The sequence below is a fragment of the Cervus elaphus genome, chromosome 3 (genome assembly GCF_910594005.1).
Source record: "Cervus elaphus chromosome 3, mCerEla1.1, whole genome shotgun sequence".
NCBI lineage: Eukaryota > Metazoa > Chordata > Mammalia > Artiodactyla > Cervidae > Cervus > Cervus elaphus.
In genome coordinates, this window is record NC_057817.1 from 26,282,811 (window position 1) to 26,296,289 (window position 13,479).

At 46.1% G+C, this 13,479-nt stretch overlaps 1 protein-coding gene across 2 annotated transcripts; it reads left to right on the plus strand.

The window, feature by feature from the left end:
• Positions 1-5,922: 5,922 nt before the first annotated feature.
• Positions 5,923-13,479, plus strand: ATP5MC2 (ATP synthase membrane subunit c locus 2). Of its 2 annotated transcripts, none has more exons than XM_043882343.1 (5): positions 5,923-5,990; positions 9,848-9,917; positions 11,000-11,077; positions 11,573-11,772; positions 13,217-13,479. In XM_043882343.1, exons 2-5 carry the CDS (start codon positions 9,879-9,881, stop codon positions 13,329-13,331), a joined length of 432 nt encoding a protein of 143 aa, XP_043738278.1. In that variant the 5' UTR covers positions 5,923-5,990; positions 9,848-9,878; the 3' UTR covers positions 13,332-13,479. The 2 variants fall into 2 exon arrangements, with proteins under 2 accessions (XP_043738278.1, XP_043738286.1); XM_043882351.1 differs by lacking the exon at positions 5,923-5,990 and adding an exon at positions 9,719-9,740.

The window sequence follows — 13,479 nt, forward strand, 5'->3', positions numbered from 1 at the left end:
TTTTATTATTATGCTTTATAATTTATATTAAAGTCACCTCTGAGGAGGCAAGGATTTTTGTCTTATTTTATTCACATCTGTGTTTCCAGCACCTAGAACAGCACCTGGCACATAGTAGGATCTCCAAAAATATCTATGGCATAAATTATATTCATTAATCGCATTCCTTTATGTAATTCAAATACTTTAAATTTTCTTAAAAGAAGAAAAAAAACTACTTTTTAATCATAGTGCCCCCTTGATCATTCTAAATGGAAATCATACTGCTTCCTCAACTCCTATAACCCATATAACCCATTAAACCTTGCTGCAAGTTATAGTTATATATGTACATGTTTTTCCTAGTGATTATTAACTTATGAAGACAAGGGACTGTGCTTTCTCCTTTTTTATTCCTAATCACAATATATGGTACAGCACCTTACATACAGTAGATGCTCAGTTAATACTGGTCGAATACTTAAAGTCACAGGAGGTGAGGGCAAAACAGGCAGAACAGATCTATGCTATTTACATTTAAAGCCGAAAAAGAATTCAATAGTCAGCAAGTGTTTTCCTACAATGTGCAGTTAAGAAAACTGAAGTCCAGAGAGGTGAACTGATTTTTTTCAAAGTCACATAGTTAAGAACGGTCCCAAATTTAGGGCTTCCCTGGTGGCTCAGTGGTGAAGAGTCCACCTGCCAATTCAGGAGACATGGGAGTAATCTCTGATCCAGGAAGATGCCACATGCCTTGGAGCAACTAAGCCTGTGGGCCACAGTTATTAAGCCTGTGCTCTAGATCTGCGGAACCGCAACTCCTGAGTCCACATGCTGCAACTACTGCGCCCATGTTTACTATAGCCTGTGCTCTGCGACAAGAGAAGACACTGCGACGAGAGAGTAGCCCCCGCTCTCTGCAACGAGAGAAAACTGAACAGCAGTGAAGACTCAGCACAGCCAAAAATCAACCAATTAATTATGTTATTTTTTAAAAGATATTCCCACATCTACATTCAGATCTCTAACTTTCAGTCTTAAGCTCTTTACAATGTATCAGAATGACCTTTTTCTTTTTTTGATTGGAGTATAATTGCTTTACAATATGTTAGTTTGTGCTGTTCAAGACAGTGAATCAGCTATATGTACATACATATCCCCTCTCTCTTGGACCTCCCTCCCACCTTGCCCCTTCCCACCCCTATGTCATCACAGAGCACTAAGCCGAGTTCCCTGCGCTATACAGCAGGCTCCCACTAGCTATTTCTTTACACAGGGTGGTATGTGTATGTCAATGATCACAATGACTTTCATTTTCTGTTTTGTCTCTGTGTGTTCTTTGGCTTGGGAGACAATAAATGGCAGGGACCAAATCTGTTCACATAAATACTTAATCATAGTTTCTAGATAAATACGTAGAGCATGTATAAGTTCACCTTATAAATTTAAAAGAACTTAGGTTCTTCCCAGCAAAAACTTGTCTGGCCTTCTCTCACCAACGCTTCCACTGATCCCTGTCTTGGAATCCTGGATAACCATGACACTTTTTCTTCTTCCATCTACTGTTTGGTTTTTTTTTTTCTCCAAGAGTAGGGAGGTTTACTGATGGCTCACAATCCTGTTATTCTGGGGAACTGATTTAGCAAGAGAAAATAGAAAAGTCCATCAGTCAGTGCCTACCAGTCCCAAAAGCTTGAAATTAACAATCTCAAATAAATAGAGGAACATAGCACCCAAGAATAGTCCTTATGGCAGTGTAAAGTTACCACCAGCTTTAGAAAACAGACTGCTTATCAGAAAGAGAATCAGGAGAGTTAATATCAGATGGAACCTTACGGATCACCTACTTCTCCCCCTGATTTTTCCAAATGGGGACACTGAAACTTTGACAGATGAAGTAACTTGCATAGCTACTCAGCTAGTTAGTAGCAGGGCTGGGACCAGATTCCTAATCTCCTGCCTCCAAGACAGCTGTTCTTCCCATGCCACACGCTGGCAACATGTGCCTCTAACAAAATGCATCATAAAGTAGCCTCCTCTTAAACCACCAGAAATGAAAACCAAATTATTCAAATCCATCCTCTTTGGCTATTTTTTTTTTTCCTTTCATTTCTCTGTGTCCTAGTCTCTCTCTTTTTACCACTCTTCTGTTTCCCTCTGTGAATCCTTCTCTCTGTTTGGGTTTCAAATTGAACTGTAGCATGCCTGCATGACTCTCTTGATTTTTCTTCTCTAAGCTATTGTTTCCAGTCCAAAGGCAAATATGCATAAACCAGTCAAGACTCTTTCTTGGTGACCTTTGTGGAAAAAGAACTCTCAGAATTTCTATATGAAAGGTGCTGGACCTCCCTCCTAGCCTCTCCAGTCAATTAAAATGAGTCTCTGGCCCCCCTGAGGGTTGTTAACCAATCCTAAGAAAGAAAAGATCAATCTCATTTCACCATCATCACTGTGCAGGGAGGTGGCTAACCAGTCAGAATCTGCCACTAACAGTCCTTAGAAAAACTGGCCAATCAGGCCAACCTTGTTACTTGGTCTGGTAGGAAAAGAAAAGGATTGATTGGAAAGGATAGTTCTGGCTCCACACCCTTTCCTTTCTGGACCCTAGTTTTCCCTCAGTAAAGTGAAGGAAGAACCCTTTCCCAAGCCCTTGGTTAAGAAAATCCCTAGACCCTTAGCTAATGTTCTCTTGGATTATATTTTGCTGTCTTCAAATTCACCCCTCTACACATACCTCCAACCACTTTTTGTAGTCTCATGCCTCCAGGTTTAATGTCTGGTTGCAAATCTGGTAGCCCTGGGAATTCTCAGCCCTCCCCACAGATCCCCACCCACTAACCTGTCAAGTAACTCCTTTGTGTGATTTATGTAGGTAAAAAAGTTCAGAAAGCCATAGTTGAGTTTCTTTCAGGGGCTATCATTGCAAGAAGCTGGCAATAAAGTCTCTAGGAAGCAGAGCAGAACTGAGCTGCAATGCTCCCAACTATAACACTACTACTAACACACACACACACACACACAAATGTTATTATATTACTAGCATTTATTGAACAGTTACTAAGTTCCAAGCTCCTTGCTAAAAGCTTCAGGTATCTCTGCACAGTCATGTTGGCTCTTTGCAACCCCATGAACTGTAGCCCTCCAGGTTGTTCTGTCCCTGGGATTTTCCCAGCAAGAATACTGGAGGGGGTTACCATTTCCTCCTCCAGATGTCCTGACCCAGGCATGGAAACTGCGTCTCCTGCATTGGCAGGCAGATTCTTTACCACTGCACCACCTGGGAAGCCCAAAAGCTTCATGTATATTATCCCAATATTTGTTGCTGAGCAAGCATTATTATCGGGCTTCTCAGGTGGGGCAATGGTAAAGAATCCACCTACCAAGCAGGAGACTTGGGTTCGATTCCTGGGTCGGGAGGAACCCCTGGAGAAGGAAATGGCAATCCACTCCAGTATTCTTGCCTGGAGATATCCCACAGAGTAGCCTGGCCATCTACAGTCAAAGGGGTCAGATGAGACTTAGTGACTAAACGACTATGAAGAATTATCATTCCCAAATTACATAAAAGAAGATAGATATAGAGGGGTTAAACAGCTTGCCCAAGGTCACACAGCAATTTGGGAAGCCAGGTGTATGAATTCAGAGCCTACCACTGAACGGAGGTAAGGGAGAAATAAACATATCAGACACAGGCTCCTTCTCCAATTCTCCTTTGGATTGTTAGAGATATCTGAGAGGGGTCTAAACTGTCGCAACAAACAGCTGCAACAACTGGCTAGTGGTGGCGGCTCCTACGAGCTGTGGAAGTTTTGCCCTGAGGATGTCCAGCCGCGGGCTAAAAGGAATTCAGTGTGGGCGGGCTTGAGGTGTCTGGGGACCTCAGGAGATTTATTTTTTTGCCAACTGCTTCCAGGCATGAGGTATCTTAGCTCTCAGACCAAGGATTGAACCCCCACCTCCTGCATTGGAAGCTTGGAGTCCTAACCGCTGCACCGCCAGGGAAGCCCCCCAGGAGATATTCTTGTAGCCTATTTTTCCTTTCTCCTCTGAGCATCTCACCCTGTGCCTGGCACCGCTTGGGACCTGGTAAATACCTGTTGAGTGATTCCCAAGGATACCAGTTCCATTTCTCACCTACCCGCAACCTCACCCCGAGTCAACAACTGGAAATGGAGAGCGATCTGGGCATTTCAGGGGAACCAGTGAGATTCCAAATTCTCGAGCTGGAATCTTAGATTTAGGAAAGGCGGGAAGTCTCCCACCCTTCTCCTCCTCGCCCGCTTCTCCGATTTCTCCCTACTCCTTCCCCTCCCTTTCAGAAGCTCAGGGCCATAAAAATGCAGATGGAGGATCGGTGTGAAATAACGGGCCCATATAAATCCCTCTGCCGCCCGCCTGCAAGATGGATTGGCCGCATTGAAATTCCTCCGCGAGGATAATTAAACTCGGGGCCTCATCCGGGCAAAATTACATTCCTGTAATGGCGTCGCTCGGGGTCCCGGGAAATTGCTCCGTGGGCTTTCAGCGGCGGTTTTTATCGCCGGCCGGGGTGTGCCTGGCTGCGGCTCGCCTCTCCTCCGGGACCGTAAAGCTGCTGCCGTGATTTATCCTCCCCTTCTCCCAAATCCGATTAAATGGAGGAGCTCGGGGCCGGGGCGCCGCGGGGCCCGGGAGCCGGGAGGGGGCGGCGGGAAGGACGGGGCCAAGGAGGGGAGGACAAACGGCCCCTCAGAGGGTGGCGGATTTGGCTTTATTTACAGCCGCGGCCTTCTTTTAATTTTTTTATTTTTTATGGGGGTTTGGTGAGCTTTCCCCGTCTTTCTCGTGCTGCGTTCAAGACGATGCCTGGACGGCCGAGGTTTGGACGCGAGGGGAAGTGGGTAGGCCTTGTGGACCTCCCTCCAAAGGAACAGGTCAGACCTATCTGGGACATAAAGCAGCCTAGAAGAAGAGGTGAGGGCCAGGAGGCCCCCTACTTTCTCCCATGGGGAAAGGACGAGCAAAAGGGGAAGAAGCTGAGGGGCCTCCATAAGAGCACGTCCTGGGGGTGGGGGACTGCTTATCTTAACTCGTGTAGATGAAGCCTGAGCAGAGGCCCTGGCATGCCTGGTTTGACCTCCCAACCTCACTGCTGGTCTCTGATGCCCTCTATTCCTTGACTGTCTCAGGCCTCAGGAAAGAATGCTTAGGGTCAGGGCTCTCGAGCCCTAATCATCTTTAGCCCCTATCTTCTGATTCCCTGATGCTGATTTTCTCATAGTTGATCACTGGAATAAGAAGAGGGAAATAAAAGTGAAGCCACTAGAGGCTGCTACTGCTGCTAAGTCACTTCAGTTGTGTCCGACTCTTAGCGACCCCATGGTCCGCAGCCTACCAGGCTCCTCCATCCATGGGATTTTCCAGGCAAGAGTACTGGAGTGGGGTGCCATTGCCTTCTCCGAGCCACTAGAGGCAACTGGGGCATTTTTCTGACTATCCGCCCATTGAATCCATAAATCCTGGGTCGGTGGCAACAGGCGTCGGGAATCCTGTGACCTCATTTTCCTTCTGCTAGATTTTGGACATTGAACCCCATTTCGATTGTATGCCATTTAACACTGAAATTCTGGACAGTTGGGTTTTCTTCTCACCGCCCCCCACCCCCCCCCCCCCCCCCCCCCCCCCCCCCGCAGTGTGATCGCGCATGCTTGGAAAAGAGAAGCAAATCCAAGATCCCAGCCGCTGTGCTGAGCAAACCGCAGGCCACGTTACGGATCGGCTTACACTGCGGAGTGTCCTCATTTCTCAGGCTCGGCCTGCAGTTTCTCCTCTCAGACGCCAGGTGGAGTGACTGGCTGGCTACCGCCACAGAGCTGGCAGGCGGCGCTGTGGTGCCTGGGCCGACCCTCAAGTTTGTGATCTCTCTATCCTTGGCGGAGCGACTCTTTGGTCCGGGCCGCGCCTGCGCTGAGCCTCCTTTTCCTATTCCCGCCCCTCCCCGCCCCTCTCTGTCTTCTCTGCACTGGGAGCAGGTAAGGCCTTGGGCCCTCGCGCCCGTGTTGCGCCGCGCACGCGCGCCGGGCGCCCACCTCGCGTGGATGGTCTGAGGCCCTTACCTTGCGTGCTCCCACCTGGGTCCTCACGCCCTCCCTTGCCCCCGTATCCCCGCGCGTCAGGGCTGCCCCTTCCTCGTGCCGGTGACCTCCAGCCGCGCGGGCCTGGCGCCATCTTTGATGTCTCGTGGGGGGGGGGGGGGGAGGGCGCCTGGGAGCTGTCGAAAGTCAAATCCCAGAGTGCTCATTTTACCTGTCGCTTGCAAACGCTCTTTTCTCACCCTTTTGCCCTTTCAGAACTGTCCCAACCCCCAGACTCTCCCCTCTAATTTCTCCTTTCTCTTCTCATCCTGACTCGTGCTTTCCTTATTCTGAAACCTCCAGACTTTTGGCCCCAGGATCTCAAGTGTCGAGCAGTGGAGATTGGTGGATTGTCTAAAGCCACCAGTCCCTCTAGGCAGCACCCCTCGATTTAAAAAGTAAACCATGAAAGTGGTAGAAATGAACAGCACAGCCAAAGCACCCCCTACCTTCAGGCTGTGGACTGGGAGAGAGCTATAGCAGAAAAGAGGCAGGCTTCTTTGGTACCGCGTATCGTCTCCCAGTGACGTTCTCTTCCTTCCACTGCGGTGAAGCGGAAAAAAACAAGTCGTGGGCTTTGTGAAGGTTTTCCTTTAGAGGCAACAGGCCTAAAAAGCGGAGGGGCCAGCATGGGGTGCTACCCACTTGCCAGGTTTCCTGTCAAGGGGTTTACTGAGAGTCCCCAGACTCTGCCCTCAAGAGGAAAGGGTTAAGAAAGGGAACGATTAAGTAGCAGCCCTGTAACTCCCTGGCTGACCTCCACTGAGGAAGAAACCCATGAACCTGGGTAGTGCTGTTCCCCAAGGTGATATTGGTTAACAAGTGCAGACTTGGCCAAGTTTAGGTGGCCAGCAGAGGGATCACCGCTTCCTGCAGACTTCCTTCAGTTCCACATCAGGCTCTTCCCATATGTTATTTCATTTAATCCCTCTAAGAGCTATATTTTAAAAATGATGATATTGAGGTTTTGTTGCCTTGGGGGAAAAAAGTCTCCTTTTTTTAAGCTTAAAAGAAATTTTGGATTTTTGACCTAAGAAAACCTGAACAACCTGGCAGCAAAATTGGGTTAGACTTACATATGGGCAGAAATCAGAGTTCCGGAAAGGACAAGAGTTGAAGACATCCATTAATGTAAAAGTAACATTCTGGAACCAGAAGTTAATCTGGGAAAGTATTAGTCCAGCTCATTCAAGGAAGTGTCATTTAACAGGCCTAAGTAATCACTGAGTATTTCAACCTGTAGCATATTAGAAAGCGTTAAGAGTGAGAAGAGTTCAAATTCTTATTCTACCACTGCCATAGTTTTAAAACTTTTTAAGACCACGCTCTCCAAGTACCTAAGAATCATTTGGGAAGCTTCACTGAAATATAGAACGTTATTATTGTTTAGTCTCTAAGTCATGTCCCACTCTTTTGTGACCCCATGGACTGTAGCCAGCCAGGCTTCTCTGTCCATGGGATTTCCCAGGCATGAATACTGGAGTGGGTTGCCGTCTCCTTCTCCAGGGGATCTTCCCCACCCAGGAATCGGAATCAGACGCCTTATCCATTAGGCCCCACCCAGGAATCGAACCCGAGTGTCCTGCACTGTCAGGCGGATTGTTTACTGCTGAGCCACTAGGGAACCCCAAAATAGAGTACTTGGGCCTTATTCCCAAGGAGAATCTTGACCCAGAAAGCCTAAAGGTGAGACCGAAGAATATGCATTTTTTGTTTGTTTGTTTGTTTTTCTTTCTTGGCCACAGTTCATGGTCAAGGGATCTTTGTTCCCTGACCAGGGATCCCTGCAGTAGAAGTGCAGATTCTTAACCATTCCACCATGGTGGAAATGAATACTTTTAACAGTCATTGCTAATTAGAGTAATGACAGATTTCCTCCTTGATCTGCCTTATCTGGTTAATTAACATAGGAGATAAGTGTTTTGACAAATGCTTCCTCAGTCTGTCAGTTAAGTAGCTTAGTGTCTCTTTGCAGCCCCATGGATTGCAGCACACCAGACTTCCCTGTCCATCACCAGTTCCCGGAGCTTATTAAAACTCATGTTCATTAAGTCAATGACGCCATCCAACCATCTTATCCTCTGTCATCCCCTTCTCCCCCAGCCTTCAATCTTTCCCAGCATTAGGGTCTTTTCAAATGAGTCAGCTCTTTGCATCAGGTGGCCAAAGTATTGAAGTTTCAGCTTCAGCATCAGTCCTTCCAGTGAATATTCAGGACTGATTTCCTTTAGGATAGACTGGTTGGATCTCCTTGCAGTCCAATGGACTCTCAAGAGTCTTCTCCAATACCACAGTTCAAAAGCATCAATTCTTCAGTGCTCAGCTTTCTTTATAGTCCAACTCACATCCATACATGACTACTGGAAAAACCATAGCTTTGACTAGACGGATCTTTGTGGGCAAAGTAATGTCTCTGCTTTTTAATATGCTGTCTAGGTTGGTCATAACTTTTCTTCCAAGGAGCAAGCATCTTTTAATTTCATGGCTGCAGTCACCATCTGCAGAGATTTTGGAGCCCCCAAAAAATAACAGTCTATCACTGTTTCCATTGTTTTCCCATCTATTTCCCATGAAGTGATGGGACCAGATGCCATGATCTTAGTTTTCTGAATGTTGAGTTTTAAGCCAGCTTTTTCACTCTCCTCTTTCACTTTCTTCAAGAGGGTCTTTAGTTCTTTGCTTTTTGCCATAAGGCTGGTGTCATCTGCATATCTGAGGTTATTGATGTTTCTCCCGGCAATCTTGATTCCAGCTTGTGCTTCATCCAGTCAGCATTTTTCATGATGTACTCTGCATATAAGTTAAATAAGCAGGGTGACAATATACAGCCTTGATGTACTCCTTTCCCGATTTGGAACCAGTCTGTTGTTCCATGTCTGGTTCTAACTGTTGCTTCTTAACCTGCATACAGATTTCTCAGGAGGAGGGTCAGGTGGTCTGATATTCCCATCTCTTTTAAGAATTTTCCATGGTCTGTTGTGATCCACATGGTCAAAGGGTTTGGCGTAGTCCGTAAAGCAGCAGATGTTTTTCTGGAACTCTCTTGCTTTTTCGATGATCCAGCGGATGTTGGCAATTTGATCTCTGGTTCCTCTGCCTTTTCTAAATCCAGCTTGAACATCTTTGACAAATCTTTTGACATGTTTTGACAAACGTTTCCTGGTAATTCAATAAGAGGATTGCTAGAGGCCCTTTCAGAGTCTTGGCCTTATGCACATATCTTCCAAGAGTCTTTTTTTTTGGGGGGGGTGGGTGGCTTGGCTATATGGCTTATAGGATCTTAGTTCCCCAATCACGGATGGAACCCATGCCCCCTACAGTGGAATCTCAGAGTCCTAACTACTGGACTGCTAGGAAATTACCCTGATAGTCTTAAAGGGCAACATTTTTAGATCCAGGAAGTGAAGGCTTGAGAAGAGTTCCTTTTGGATAAGAGACTGAGGGGAAACTTGGGCAAAAGATGCTGGGAAAATTCATCTACAGTCCCAACTCGTGAGGCTATGGAAGGAGATAACATGTCTTAAAGCTGGGACCAAGTGGCTTCTTGTTCAGACCAAGAGAAGTCACTTGATTATAAGGAAATATTGGAAATTGTGTGGAGGAAATCCTGACTTCAGGGTTCTCATTCCATCTCTGCTAAGACTTGAGGTCAGTTACTGCTTTCTGGGCCATTTAAGTTTTCCAGAGCACCTACTAATACAGCTGTCTTTTGATGAGCAAGAACAACACTTACACTGCTGCTTCTGTAATTGCAGCTTTCCTGCCACAGCCCTCCATCCCCTGAAAATGTACGCTTGCGCCAAGTTCGTCTCCACCCCCTCCTTGGTGAGTACCCACCTTTCCCAAGAAAGTTTTTAAGGAGAGGTGTTTTGTCTTTTGCTTCTCAGACCTTATGCTTCACAGTTGGGCCCTTTGCCTTGCTAGCCTGACGAGACAGTGAATGCTTCCTAGGCGTTCCTTGCCTTGTGTCCCATGAAGGCCAATTGATTTTTCTCATGCAGTCATAACAGAAGAGCATAAATGAGCATCTAGGCTAAGATCAGGTTATTCCTATCAGAAACACTGTGTCCTTGTAAACTGGAGCCCTGCCAGAAATGGTAAACATGAAATAAATTGCCTAAGTCAGACTGAGTATGCACTGTGTACAGGATTTTGTCCTGAGTGTCAGAGAGCTATAGCTAGGAGTTCCTCTGGAAGCTTAAATTTGGGTGGGAAGCTAAAATACACATAGGAAAAATATTTGATTCAAAAGCAACAGGATGGAAGAAATGAAAGAGTATTTGATAGTGGAGGCAATCAGTTCATTCACTCATAAGTGAAAAGGAGTGATGCTGTTAGTTGGTATTATTTATTGAGCACTTGCTGTGCCTGGCATTGAGTCTACCAGTTTATGTACATAATCTTATTTACTCCTCCAGTCAACCCTGAGATATGTTATTCCCATTTGATAGATAAGAAAGCAGGCTTAAAAAGATTTACATGACTTGTCCTAAGATCACACAAGTCAGATAGAGCTAGGATTTGAATCTAGTTATATATGACTAAAGCCTTGGCTGTTAACCACCATGTTGTCTATCTTGGAGACGCTGGCTTGGAGTTAGAAAAGACATCCAGGAGGGGGTACATTTTCAGTATAGGTCTTTGTGCCTATTTTCCAGAACAGTGTGTTCAGGGAAAGATGTTCCAGTCATTCACTTCCTTCTAATGAGCTGGCCATTACCAGTATATGTGTAGATTTTTTATTGAGTGAAGTAAATGCTTTAAATGAATGATTCCAGATTCTCTTTTGAGATTCCAATTTAAGTTCTAGTGAATAAATGGGGCATCTCAGTAATAATTTGCAGTAGTTCTAAAACTCCTCTCCACAGCCTTTCTTGACCTTCTTGACCTTGTATTATTCCGGCTAGATCAGGAGAACCTCTACACTATTGAGCCGATCACTGTCTGCAGTGGTGGTAAGACGACCAGAGACACTGACAGATGAGGTACCTTACGAGTGGGACTGGACCTGTGGGGAGGGGTGAGGGTGGGGATGGGGTGGGGAAGGGAGGGTTACCTAACAGAACCAGTAGGGGGAGTGCTGAGGACTCATGATACCATATACAATGTGATATATTCCCTAATGTTCCAGCTTTTGCCATTGGCAGCACATGCCCCTGTGTGCTGCTTGTAACTCCCATTTTACTTGATCTAGTGTACTGACTTGAGTTGGGAGCATGTAGCCCAGGAAGATGATCTCAAGGCATCAGGAACAGGCTAGGGCTGTAGTCTTCCATTTCTAGACTGTACCTGAGTCATGAAGATATTTGACATCCACCTCTTTCATTTAAAAGTTCTGCTTGGCAGTAGAGTTTTCTGGGGAGTTAAAAGACTATCTATTTGGAGGAGAAATGATGGGAGAAAGGGATTAAATGGTACCGAAGTTTTCCAAAGCAAAAAAAGGATTTCCTAAAAACTTTCTATCTGCTGCTTCTTCACAGAGCCACAGCAGCTTGGCAGCAGTCCCCCGTCCCCTGACCACCTCACTTACTCCTAGCCGCAGCTTCCAAACCAGTGCCATTTCAAGGGACATCGACACAGCAGCCAAGTTCATTGGAGCCGGGGCTGCCACAGTAGGGGTGGCTGGCTCTGGAGCTGGAATTGGGACTGTGTTTGGGAGTCTCATCATTGGTTATGCCAGGTAAGATGGGCCCTCCACTGGCTCTCTGCCGTGCTTCCACAGGTCTGGGCAGAAATATTTGGGGTTCTGGAGCTGTAGTATCCTATACAGTAGCCACTAACCACATAATGGTATTCAGATGTAAGTTTTAACTAAAAATACACTGACTTAAGTTTTGTACATTTTCAGTGTAGCTCAGCAGCCACATGTGACTCGTAGCTACCATTTTGGAAAGTTCTATTGGACAGCTTTGGTTTAAAGTAGGAGTCAGCAAACTAAGGCAAGAGGTCTGTATTTGGGCCTGCTTGGTTTTGTATAGCTGAACTAAGAAGGGTTTTACATTTTTAAAGGTTCATGAAAATAAAAAAGGTAACAGGTTGTATGTGACCCGCAGAGCCTAAAATATTTGCTGTCTAGCCCTTTACAGAAAAAGTTTGCCACGTCCACCCCCCAGTCTAAAGCCTCAGCATAGTGGCTCTGCTACTGTTTTTCCCTGTCCCCGGGAATTCCCTTATCACTCCTGGGAAAACTGCTTCTGCATCCAGCCCCGGTGCTCCCTGACATTTGGGAGTGTTTGGTCCCCAACAGCTCTGGGCAACTCAGTGTTAGAGCTAAATTAATCCTTCAGAGACCTGCAAGTTCTCTCAATGTCTTTGGGGAAATAAGTTTATTTTTTAGGATTTGTATGAAATGAGAAACTTCTGTGTCCACAATTCTGTTAAAAGCTAGTGTTGCTTCACTTTATCCATCAAGTCTTCTGGAGGTGACAGTAAGGGAAATAGAAATTATATATTGATTTTCAGAATTAGGAGTCCTTTATCCCATTTTGACTCATATTGTCTAAATATGACGCGCCCCCCCCCTCCCGCCCCCAGGCGGTTTGCAGCCCAAAATCTTTTGACTATTTTGAAATAAGAGAAGTTATTTGTCCCTCTGATGTCCTTGTCCACTAGAATAGTGTTTTTCTAATTGTGTTACATAAAGCCCTAGGGTTCTGAGGGTACACCCCAGAGACTCTTAGAGAATGAAGGGGAGACCAATCAAACAAGACTTCCAGTTCCGCCACTCCATCACACTTTAGCTGTTACACGTTTTGTCTTATGGGGTTCTACTGCTTAAAGTTTGGAAATGCTGCTCTGATAGACCCTGCCTCCCAGAGATATCTTCCATCCTGGTTGAACCCTGGATAGTTAAGTGTCCAGACCCAGGGAAGATGTGGTGATACAGTGGAGGAGGTAATGTTTGTACCTGGGCTGTGTTACAGAATTTTGGATTGTCCCCTCCCCCATTCATCTCTGTAGAGACCTTGATGGGTCAGAGCAAGAAATGGGGCATGATGGTGTCACCCTGAGAGACCCGTTACCTGAAATGTTAGCTTGAAATAGATTTTCCCTGAGCCCTCTTTTAATGTTTGTCTTTTTCTTTATATGGACTAGAAATTCAGTCTTCTCTCTTCCCCTCCCAGGAACCCTTCTCTGAAGCAGCAGCTCTTCTCCTACGCCATTCTGGGCTTTGCCCTCTCGGAGGCCATGGGGCTTTTTTGCCTGATGGTGGCCTTTCTCATCCTCTTCGCCATGTGAAGGAGACGTTTCCACCTCCCATAGTTCTTTCTCCCGTGTCTCGTCTGCCCCGTATGTTTCTTTTCCTGTACCTCCCCAGGCAGCCTGGGGAAAGTGGTTGGCTCAGGGCTTGACAGAAGGAAGACAAATAAATACTGTATTAATGAGA

What these genes read in the sequence shown, in the direction of transcription:
- ATP5MC2 (XM_043882343.1), top strand. Translation starts at nt 9,879, where the DNA reads ATGTACGCTTGCGCCAAGTTCGTCTCCACCCCCTCCTTG. An exon ending in CAGAGACACTGACAGATGAG is followed by an intron (nt 11,078 to 11,572) that starts GTACCTTACGAG and finishes GCTTCTTCACAG; the next exon opens with AGCCACAGCAGCTTGGCAGC. An exon ending in CTCATCATTGGTTATGCCAG is followed by an intron (nt 11,773 to 13,216) that starts GTAAGATGGGCC and finishes TTCCCCTCCCAG; the next exon opens with GAACCCTTCTCTGAAGCAGC.